Genomic DNA, 12,225 nt, shown 5'->3' with positions numbered 1-12,225 from the left:
ATCAGTGCTGCTTTTAATAGCAGGTATAGGACTGGAAAAAAAGTTAGTTATTTGGGGGTTCATGAGAGCATGTGTGGGTTTGGGTTTTTCTTTCTTGAAATTTCACTAACAATATATGCTTTTCTTTGCATACTTTGGTGCTGAAATTTACTTAGATTCAGAGGCATATCAGTTTAGACCTCTTAATGTTCTTAAAATATCTCAGTGTGTGTGTCTGCCTTTAAGCAAAACAAAACAATGATTTTGGAAGTGTTTTTTCCTAATATAATCATTTTGTCTCGTATTGCTGCAGACATTTGCATTCTGTTGTCATTTTCTATTTCATGATTTTTGTAATTACTTTAAATAGCTGGAAATTATTAGAAGTATGTTGTGGTATGAAACAAAACAAAAATAACAAAGCAGAAACAAAAGTACTAGCAGACTGGGGAAGCAAATGACTCACAAAATTACTAATATTTCTAGTTCTTAGTAGACACTCTATTTTAGCTGCATATTCTCATGTACACCAATCTTCTCCCTTGATCCTCCACTTCGCTTCCTTCCAGAACACCGCCTGGCTTCTAAGACTTGATAATTTTCCAGTAATACTGAGCACGCTAGTTCCCAGAGTCCACTGATAGAGGACAGAAGCATTTTCCTTCAGTTCTTCAAGCAATTGAGGCAGATCCCTCTGTTGTAGTCAAGAGCAAAAAGGAAAATGCACAGGCTTAGTCTAACTAAAGACAATCTTTCCCTTAGTGAGAGCTCCGACTAGTTGACACATTTTAAAGTCTTAAATGTGTTTCTTTCCATTAAACATATTAATTAAAAAAAACTTTAACAAATGGTGGTGGGTTTTTTTAGAATTAGCAATCTGATAATGCTTTTAAAATGACAGTAAGCATATGTGTTCAAGTGCCCATAATTTCTCATTTATTCTGTGATAATAAAGGGCATATCCTACATAATTTCCTCTGCACATCACCGGAGACATACATGCTGGGAACATTTGGTGAAGTCTACAACACTCCTGAATTTAAAATTCCTTGTAAACTTGTTCTCAGTGAGCTAAATTAAGATTTACCTCACTGATTTTTTTTGTGTGTGGTTGGTCTTTTTTAACGCAATGCTTATATGGTGTCAAAAAATTATCTTAAGCAAAGGCTTTTTTATCTAACATTCATTGCGTGTTTTTAAATTAGTTTTTTTCTGCACAATATTACTATCTATAAAAGCTAGTAAAATTATGTATTATCAGCATTCCATATTTTTAAGAAACAGAATTTTCTTTGTTCAGATACTAGGCTGATGTTTGAAAATTAGTAATAAGAGAAAATGAAACAAGCTCTGCAGTGGAAGATTAACGAGTGGATAAAGAGGGTATTGAGAATTCAAGATAAGCTGTAAATTATGGTAAATGATGGGGACTGAGAGTGGTCATAACTAGGGAGATTCTCAAAACTAGCATTACTAGACCATTTTCATACCCGTGGTCCAGCAGTGATATTTATTATCTGTGACAGAGCTTCAAGTAAACAGCTTCAGAGAAAGACAATGCATAACTTGAACGTTCCTGGCTATTCAAGGTTCATGAACTGACTAATCCTGAGCAACATCTACTATTCCAATCTTATTAATCAAGTCTTATGGTTCAAACAAACATACCATCACACCATGACACAGAAGAAGAGAGAAAAAAGAAACAGGGTTAAACTAGGGCGATGATATTTTCTTTCTCATTTGCTAAATGCCTAGAGATTGCTCAGCTTTGTTAACATATCATGGTACCTCAAATCTAGTCTGCAAACATCTAAAAAAAAGATCCCATCTTTACAGATTATTTTTTTGAAAGAGACAACAGAGGAAAAAGAAGAGTTGACAAAAGCGGGAAGACGCAGAGCTAAAGAAGCATGAAGGGAAGCACAAATGAGACAGCTTGTTTGTGAAAAGGTTGCCGAAAGACCCTCTTCTAGTAAGACAGCTGATGTAGTAAGTTGTGTTTGGCAGGTCATTTATACCTTCCGTACTATAACAGCTCACATTGCCATTTACACATACACTGGAACTACTTGTGCCTTGGACATACAAAGGTGGAAAGTATTCAATGCTGTAATTCTTTCTGAAAACCCAGAGATTGTCCTGCTTTCATGAAGATTCAGAACAGTAGCATGAAACTCTTGGTTATTTTTGACCCACTCACCTCAACCTTGTGACAACAACTTCAGAGAACATGTTAAATCCATTTCTTTTTCTACTAGATACTGTCAGAGAATAACAGCAATGTTAACAGCTTGTTCTCACAAACGTTGTACAGGTTGGAGAAAAGATAACAGGAATAGACATACTGGGGATTTTATTCTACATATTTAATAGCTTATTGAAATAGTAATTGTGAGTCTGCTTCGGTGCAGGTGCTTATTTGGTTGTAAACCTGAAATTGTTCATTTGACATATTACACATTTACTGTACAACAGTAAGTTCACTGCTGTTTAATTTATGGATCTGTTCTCCCCTGCACACCACCACCTGTGGATTTCTTGGACTTTGTCACAAGCTTATTTCCTTCCTAATCAACTTAACCCAGATGTTATGTTTCCCTCCAAGTGCTGTTTCCCAAGACATGCTAGTAATGGAAGTACTTACTTCCCACCTTTCCACATCACTTTCATGCTTCAAGAATTGATTAAGGTACCGTAGCCAGGTAAACTGTTCCAAATACCAGCAGACAGAATGGCAGTGAAAATATTTTAAGAGTTGTTTCTTTCTGCCACAAGTGACAAATATGTAAGTTACTTAGGATAAGAAGTATTGTCTATAAACTATTGCAAACTAAAGTTAAATTAAATGTGGAGATGAAGTTAAATAACACACTATAAATAAAATACTTTTCCAAACCTCATTTTCTGGCAACTGACCATGGAAAGGAGCTGTGCCTTTCCAAGTGCTTTATGGTCAGTTTACCACAGAGGTTATCAAGCTCTGATGCCGCTGGCTAATAGGTTGGAAACCATACAACAAAAATAGGCTTTGTTAAAGTGAGGTATTTACTGGCTTATGTGTCTGGAAAGAGAAAAGGTAAATTTTTTGATGACCCAGAAAACACAGTTCTTTACCCTCAAGATCCAACTGTACAAAACTCAATGGACATCACCTTCAACTTCTCTCCAAATTAAAAGGTTTTAGTTGATTGACCTCTGCAGATTTTAAAATGTTAAAGATTATTTCTACAATGCCCAATTTCTGGGTGATTTCTAAGTGTTATCTTTAAAGAAGAAACCTTTCATGATTTCTTTTGTGTGTGTGTCCCTTTCCTAAGAAAGGCCCAAGGGTTGTTTTCCCCATTTCTCCATTCTCTTGGTGTGGTTGCTTAACAGCACATAGTCGGATTAGCGATAGCATCTGCACATGGAAGGCAGAGCTCCTCTCCTTTTCTCTGCCTTCTGGGGTCTTAAGCCAAAGACTAGTCAATCTGCTATAATCCTGAACTTGCAAGAAGGTAATTTCTGCTAAATCAGACCCTAAAGAAATATTAAAAATATCAAATATCCTAACTGTTCAGAATAAAATTAACAGTTCCAAAAAATGAAATTAGGTTCTTTCAAAATCTAATTTCTTCTTGTAATCACTACCGCTTACTGTGCACTGTGAAAAGTAAAAAATAAACCACAAACCAACCAACCTACACTCCCCTAAATCCTCCCCAAAAAACAAGGAGTAAGAGCAAGACAACATTGTATTTCTTTCCATACACCCTAGTGTTCTTTCATTGGTGCCATTTTCAATGTTGCATATAGATTCATACATAGACACTTCTATTATACCCCAAGTAACCTTATATTACAGTATTAGCATATTGAAAGCAAAATCCTATGTGATGCTTTTAGTTCTTTCAGTTTTCCTGAAGTGAATGAGATTCTCCTCCATTTACTCCATTTCCAAATTACAGGCTCAGTTGTTTGAACTTCAGTCAGCACAACATAAAATAATATTTCTCTTTAGCTTCACTGGTCTTTACTGAAAGAACTAAAGGCAAAACAATGTCCTATCTGCAGTGATACAGGTAGATGTCCTGAAAATATCTCACAAACTGCCAGGAGCCCTGTATCACTAAAAAAGTCTTTTTGGCTATGCAGTTTTCTCACTTGCTAGACTTTTACAACACCTGTTAAACTGCTGTATATGTATGCAATGTTTTGGGGATACGTTACCATATAATGATGGAAGCATGGTTGCGTTCAACAGTATAGAAAGATATTTAATATTTTGGATGTAATCTTGTAGAGCAAATGTGCTTTGGGTTTTTTTAATGCTTCTATTTAAATGCTTCCCTGTTCCAGAAAGAATGTTCAGATTTTTAGACTGCCTTTCTATGAAACTCGGTCATCCTAAGAAGTAGTGTTTGACGCACTGTCAAAATAATTTTTTTCTATTAGCTAACTCTACTCCACAAAAGACTCAACTCATCATAATAGATGAAAAGTGCCTCTTGAAATTAAAAATTAAACAGCCAACAAAACAGGAAAGAAGTCTTTTTAAGAGTGGGGCAGAAAGAACATAGGGAATAGAGCCAGAAAATAGACAAAAATGAGACCCAAACCTGAAATTGTTGCAATTTGTTGAGGACAAGTGATCCTAAAAATAAGCCACCCTCATGCGCAGTACATGATATATGATGAATCTTCATGGATTCTGATTAAGCAGTAAGTAACAAGAACACTGTGAAGCAGAAAGTGTATCTATGGAATCTCAGTGCAAAGAAGACTTCATTTGGAAAGTTTAGTGGAGGGCATAGTCCATCCCATCCTGTTCCTTATAAAAATGTAGCCTGCTCAACAGTACTTTACATGTAAATAAGATTAAACACAAATTTAATTTCTCGTAAGGGACTAGTGACACAGAAGTTTCAATTTTCCAACTGATCCGTCCTACTTTTTTTCTAGCAAGCTTCCTAGTTGCTGTAGCTCAAACATGAACATCTCCCTGTGAGAAGTGGATGATTCTACCCTTTTAGGGTGAGGTTCTTTTACAGATTGTTTCCTTTGCTGTCCACACAAAGGAAACCCTTCACAAGGGTCTGTTAAAGGGAAATATTATAACTTGTTGTTTGGAAAGCATTCAACTATTTGGTGTAAGCATAGTTGCTTAATAATTAAGCAACTAGCTAAACTAGTGGTGTGGGCCGCTAGAGAAACTAGTTAACAGTGGCGTAGTGGAGAAGAACCTCTGAAATGTTGAATTGTCACAAATGTGAATCATTTGTGCTGGTTTCAAATCCAGTTTTGCATAACACCTTGAGGAAGGCAGGTGTGCTCTCCACAACGTAGTTACTTCTGAGTTTATATGCAATGAAAGTATAAATATGTTATTAACACAGAGGAAACATCTCAGAGGAACTGAAGAACTGCAGTTGATAGGCTGGGATGGAATGTGAATCACTGCCAACTCACTGATTAAACAGGAAGGAACAGCAGTACTTTATAGAAGACTTTTATATATATGAGTGTGTGTGTGTATGCACACTGCACTGCACTAGTTCATGGGACAGTTTGTGAACAAAGGAGCTTTGCAATGCTCTGTTCCCACCGTTGGAACAGCTGCTTTCCCTGGCATAAAATGTGGAGATTGGTGAGAACTCTGTCGACATGTCCAGTTTCTAGAAAGGCAAAAATTTAATACATCTTCCATACTGTGAAAAGCCAATCCAGTTCAGAGGTGAGTTACACAGGAATAACCAAAGTCGGAGGAGGATTGTGATTTGTAAGGTATTTGAAGAGATCTGATATATTTACTGAGAAAGTAAAAGCACAGAAGAAAAGTTTTCCTTTAAGGGGAAAAAAATAACATTAATTTTTACCAAAACCTGTTCTTTATGATCTACAATTCAAGTCCCATCGATGATGTGGCCTTTCCTAGTTGTGGAATCTTTTGCTGTTAGAAAAAAGTTCATGAAAACAAAGGGGAGGAATGCATTTTTTCATAAAAAGAAAATGAGCTAAGTAAGAGATGAAGCCAAAATCCAGAAGGCTGACCATACAGCACTCCCTTCAATATCAAGTTTTTCAGCAAGGGTAATCGTTTGGCCATCACATGCACTCCTCACTATTTGCTTTCATTCATCCATAACAAAAATACAAATGATGCAAGTGATAACAGGGTACAAAACTGACCTACAGTTGTGATGGGGTTTCTGTTCTTTTCTATATTACGTAGCTTTGCTAAATTAATATAAACATTTCTGAGAGTGTTAAGGGAAAATAGATGCTGCTTGTTTAAATAATTTTAATGAAGGTCTAACCTTTTTACATTAAACATCTGTTCCCTTCATTTTATTTCTGGCAGCAGTTCATATGTTTTCTGCAAAGGACACAGTTTAATGAACATATACTAGATTATTTAAATGAAATGGTTTTAATGAGTGCTTTGAATATGTTTCTCTGAAAGTAAGCATGAAATTACTTTTTCAGTTGGGATGCTTTAACAGATTTTAAGAAAAACATACATAATAATCACTTTCCAGCAAACACAGGCCTTACTTGCTTTAACATTCCAATGCCTTTGAGTGCTAATAAACTGAAGTATTTGTTTCATGGGAGCGATGTCAGTACAATAAATTGATGTTTCACTGTATTATGACTTCCTAAGAAACAGTTTTTTCCTATAGGAAAGGGGAAAATACTTTTCCTTTTAGCAGAATGGAACATCAGTTTATTTTTAAATAATGGAAAGATATGGGCAGGTCTGGTACTATAGACTTTCATTAAATGGCTCCAGCAACAGGCTTAATTATTAACTTATTAATACTTCTAAGAAGGAAACACATCCAAGTTTCACTTGGATAAACTGAGATGAAAGTAATTTGACTTTACCAAGTGATTTAGCTTCAAAATTATTAAACTTGGTACGTGACTCTACTTTTTTTTGTAGTCTCTTATTGCAATATGAAGTGTTGATTCCATTCAAATAAATGGGTTTGGTCATAGTTCACCATGTAGCCACCAGGAAGAAAAATGTACCGAAGGTCTAAATATATTTGCAGCTGCCTGTAACAATGTCTTTCACTTTTGAACTAGCAGAATATTCTATATATGATCGATTTAATTGTTTAGAAGTCACTTCATGGTTTAACATTATTTGTTTGCCCTGATTTTCCTCTATTGATTTTATACATATAGAAATAAGAGCACTGCAATGGAAATGCAACCTAAATTAGAGGCTTTAGAATTTTTAAGCAGTGGTATTTTGCCGCCTTAGAATAAAATCTCTTTTTCCTATGGAATAATGTGATAAGATGGGCTCTGGTCTTGAAAGTCTGATTAGTCAAGAGATAGTCCATTTAAGCAGGGTTACAACAGTTGGCAGCCCTTTTCTGAACATAAGGCTAATGAGCACGTTCATTTATGCATAAGGTAACTGTAATATAATTAGCTGGCACTGAGCCTTAGAAGGCATTTTGTTTAAATTTTAAAAATTCCACTGTGATTTCTATGTCTTTGAATTAGTTTTACATATAGCCTTTTCTAACTTTGTTCTAACCTCCTCTACCACTTCTGGGTGAAACCACTGTAAAACTGTGAAGGAAGTGCACCAGCTCATTCTGCATTCTTCACTACTCCTGCCCATGGAAATGCACTATGGCTGAGATAGAATGAATATTAAGCAATCAGTTTGCTAAAACTTTTGCATAGCTTTGCATTATATTGTGATATAAGTATTTTCTTGTATCATTCATTACTTGATAGAACTATAGTCAAAATGTATCTTCTGAAAGCATACTAAATTGCTGTTGTTTTTCATGACAAGTATCCTATCTCATGGTGTAATATAGAGCTACTAAAATACTTAACATTCATTAATCTTAATAAATGCCTTTGTCACCTCTAATATCTAGGGTCTTTATCATTAACCAGATACACATGAAATGCTTTGCACATTTAAATACCTTCAGTACTTTAATTTATAGTATGATACAGAGTCCAAGCTTTATACATGGAAAGCCTGAGATTGTTGTGGATCACCTTTATCTCATCTGATTTTATTATTTTTTTTTTCTCATGCTTAGTCATTGTTACCAGTGAGGGAATCAGTAATTCCTACATATTTTTTATCTCATTAGGTCTTGGACATAGATGTTGATGCCGTTGTTAGTACCAGCATGGGTTTGGCTCCAGCTTTTCATATTACTGAAATAATCTGTCCTTTCACACAACCCCTATGCCTATGGAGCTCGCAAATTTTTTTTAAACCTTGTCAGTTCTGCTTTTGGTTTGTGTTGCCAAGTTTTCTAAGTGAATGATCTGAGTTTAAGTATCCATACCTGTTCAGCATCAGAAACTTGTGGTTTGAATGTCTCCATTTTTTATAGGCCCACTTTCAGATTTTTCTTTTTAAGTAAAAGTGTTGATTAATGCCTACATTATGAAAGTCTTCTATGATGCAGATTCCATTTTTCTATATTTCATATTGATTGTATCTTGGAAACCTCAAGATGTTTTACAATGCTAGGGAAATAAATCCTCAAAGGCAATATAAATCTTATTTCCTAAGACAGTTACCTGAACAGGATAACAGAATTCAAGCTTTTCCACTTGAATTCTGAAAAAAGGTCCTGTTCCTCAAGCTTTTCCACCCCTTGTCACTTCCCAGTTTATCTGCACCATCTGCTTTTCTACATTCTTTGCAAGATACTGATCTTAATGGTTGCAATTTCTGCATGAGTTTCAGTGACTTAACAAGAAGGCGGGCTCTATAGAGAGTATACCTCTTTTTTTCACTTCTGGCTGGGCAGAGGAAAAAAAAAATGATTTTAACTAGAGCTATAATCAAACACATCTTATATGTAGCGCTCTTGGCAAATAAATGCTAAGGAAGAGGCAAGTAATATGTCCTTGATTCTTCCCTCTGGCCCCTTTTACTGAGCCTTTGCTTCCCTTTTGTATCAGAAATGATACATTTTCACTTGAAGGAACACCTAGCAAAAAGAGATACAGTTGGAAATAATTTTTATGAGGTATATCAGTGAAATAATAATACTAACGATCAGATTATAACCTGCATGTGAATTCAAAGCATTTGCAGGTGAGGCAGTAGCAAGTTTTGCAAAGAAACCCTAACAGAGTAATATTTAATAGGTGTAACAGTTCTGAGGCTGGGAGTAAGGAGCTATTTTACATTGTTGGTAGTTATTGTTTAAATAAAGGTCTCCAATCCTGTCAAGTGAAGAATGCTGTTTAAGTCCAAAAAATTATTCTTTCTCACTCCATAAGGAGCTCTTCGTATCAATAAGATTAAAAAAGAACCAATTTGCTCCTACAAGAATGTCTGCAACAATGAATGTACTGCTTCATAGGAAAAAACATTTATTTTGCTATTATTAAAAAATGACCAAGTTAGACCAACCAAAAAGGTCTCTACCTCAAAATCATTTAAGTATGCAATTTAGCAGCACTCTATGACTACTTTATATGGTCTTATAAAGTGCTCAATAATCCCATAAAGTTTTAACCTTTATTTTATTGGTACCTGCACATTCTGTGTTATGTGTCTAAAGCCAATGAAAAGATTTTTTCATGAATCACATGAATTTTTATTTTATTCTTCACATAAAAAAGCTTTCTAATATCTTTTAACAGTAGGATTTTTGTGTATGAATTATATGATGGTCAGCATACATTATTCTGAACTGTAGTTTCTGGACCAGAAAACCATGTTTAAATCACTCTGGGCATTAAAGTTAAATGGGTAAATGACTGACTACATGGATTGGCAGGATTATCCTGCAGCAGGTAGAAGGTGGTAGAACACAGAGTTGTGACATTGAGTTTTAGTATATCTTTGATTGAGATGGGGCAAAAATTACTCAAAGAGGATTTTGTTTTTATTTATTTAGTTAGTTGTTTTTGTTTTTTTTTTAAGCTGATAATTGAACAAGATGTGAGGAATTACAATGTGAAAGGTGTAAAATTTTCCCATCAGAAACAAAAACATGCATGGACATTTTCGTTTTCATGCAGCAGACTTTTTAGCCACAAAGCCAAATGAAATTGCCCTAATTAAGATTACTAATAAACTTTTCAGTACCCTATATGTCTCTGAAGCACTTTTAAAAAGAAGTCTAGCTTCTGCCCAGATAATTACAAGAAATCACAGATATTTCTCAGACAAAAATCTGGTGACAAATAAAGGTTGGAATTTGTCCAGGCCTGTCATGTTATGCCAGTGAAAGCCAATGGGTGAAGTGACAGCAGGTTTCTCAGTTGAAAGCATGTCAAAACTGTTCTACAAATAAGAAGCAATTGCTTCAGAAAGTTTTAGAGTGTTTTTAAATAGTTTCATTTGGGATTTCTTCTCTCAGGCCATAAGATCTTGTTTTTATCGCAACCCCCACCCCCACCCCCCCCCCCAAAAGCACTGGCCAAGCACAATCACGCACCAATTTGCTGACAGATAGTGGCAGCCAGCAACCATTAAAATGATCCAGACCGATAACGTTATGGAATAAGGAAAGCTATACAACATTTAGTATCAATATACTGATCCAAACTGTCCACAGGACCTCTGCGGGAGCTGTGGCCAACACTGCCCATCCACAGTGAGGTATGAGGCTGGGGAAACCACCCTGCAGCCTGTCTCCATTCCTTCCAGGTGTCCACCCAGCCTAGACACTTACCTTCTTGCCACCCAGGGCTTCAAAGTGGCTCCGCAGCTCCTCCACAGTGCTGGGGAAGTGCTCGATCTGCTGAGGACCACCTAGGGTCTCCTCCTTGAACACACCTGCCCTCCTGCTGTCGGCTGGCACTTTCTCCATGGTGCTGCTCCAGCTGATCTTTTCCAGCACCAGGGACTGTGGGGCTGGCGAGCATTGGAGTGTCAGGCCAGCTCTTGTAGCATTGGTGGACTCCCATCTTTGCTTGAGGAGCTCCACAGAGCCCTTCTGCAGGGGCAAGTATGCCAGCTCCAGTGTGCCCTGCCAATGCAACATATACTTGCGGTTAGGGCCAGGTGGCACCTTGCTGGCAGAGGTCACCACATGGTGGCTAGGGGGACCCTCACAGATTGTGGGACAGGCCAGGGCATGGGCTGGCAGCTGGTACAGAAGCCACTTCCTAATGGAAAGTGAGATTCAGTAAGATCAGATCCAGTAAGAGTCAGTGAAAGGGTTTAGTGTGTTCATACAGCAGGATGTTAATGAAGATTGAATTAAGGGTGGTGTTCAGATATTTCATTTTTAAGCTTGCCAGCAGAATTGCTGTAAGGAATGAAAAAGCAGCAAGCACACAATTAGGGAGAATTTCAAACAAAGTGGGGCTAATGAATGACTGCCTCGTAATCAGTGTGTGCTGCACTGAAAGGTGTTATGACAGGTGACTGCTGGTTTCTTTTAGATTTGATACAGCTGTCAGTATTCTAGAGTGAGACACAGCATTTTAATGCAGCCAGGAGACAGGAAGGCTACTGCATTAGCTGTGAGAGTACTTGGATAGTCTGGAAACGCATCCCAGTACAGTGCTCCTAATTGCACTGTAACTCTTCTGGCAGGTAAATTACTAAGTGTTGATATCAAGTCTTTCTGATCAGTTGACTCTGTTCTCACAAAGGCTTACTCCATCTTTCTTACAGTATGCTTGGGAAGGAAAATTGCTATTCTATCATTTTGCACTGGTTGCTGCAATCAGCTCCCAAGAGGTTTGTTTTTGAGATTTTCTGCCCTGTAGTAAATACTCATATGTAAGTTTTCATCTCTCATTCAAAATAAGTTTGAGTAGAAAGAAAGTGCATTTAAGCCAGTAAGGAAATGTTAACAGGAACTGAGAGCCAGCTACTAGCTTAAAACTCAATTCATTAGCCCCTCCATTCTTGCCAAGAGTTTGTTATGTGTTTAACTGTCCTTTAACATGCTTACATTTTATTGATCTTAAATCTGTACTGTTGGGAGTTGGGCTTGCATTATTTTTAGTGTCAATTTTTAAGCAGAATTAGAATAGTCTGCAATGTTTTGCTTCAGAGGAAAACTCATGGGAAAAGTACTGGGTGTTTGATGCACCCCAATAACATTTTTAAAGGGAAACTCCAGGTCTGCCTTCCTGGAACAAAACAGGGGTTTCTTGGCCCACAGCTTTCACCTTTTTTTCCAACAAGAAATTGCCCCGTCTTGTCTGTCCTTTAGCTTTTTGGCAGTACTCGGTGCTATGGCTAACGTCCTGTTAGTTCCCCTTGACTGATGCAAGCAAAAGAGTAACACCGTT

General features: G+C 36.8%; 1 protein-coding gene across 1 annotated transcript in view; it reads right to left on the bottom strand.

The window, feature by feature from the left end:
- The window catches only part of XIRP2 (xin actin binding repeat containing 2), a 43,202-nt gene extending 32,415 nt beyond the window's left edge, over positions 1–10,787 (bottom strand). Inside the window, exon 1 of the mRNA XM_040603845.1 lies at positions 10,650–10,787. Within this exon, the coding sequence (XP_040459779.1) occupies positions 10,650–10,787 (138 nt within the window). The remainder of the gene's footprint in view (positions 1–10,649) is intronic.
- Between the last annotated feature and the right edge of the window lie 1,438 nt (positions 10,788–12,225).

Source organism: Falco naumanni, chromosome 8 (genome assembly GCF_017639655.2).
Source record: "Falco naumanni isolate bFalNau1 chromosome 8, bFalNau1.pat, whole genome shotgun sequence".
NCBI lineage: Eukaryota > Metazoa > Chordata > Aves > Falconiformes > Falconidae > Falco > Falco naumanni.
The sequence above is the reverse complement of the archived record's forward strand: the minus strand, read 5'-3'. Positions and strand labels throughout refer to the sequence as shown.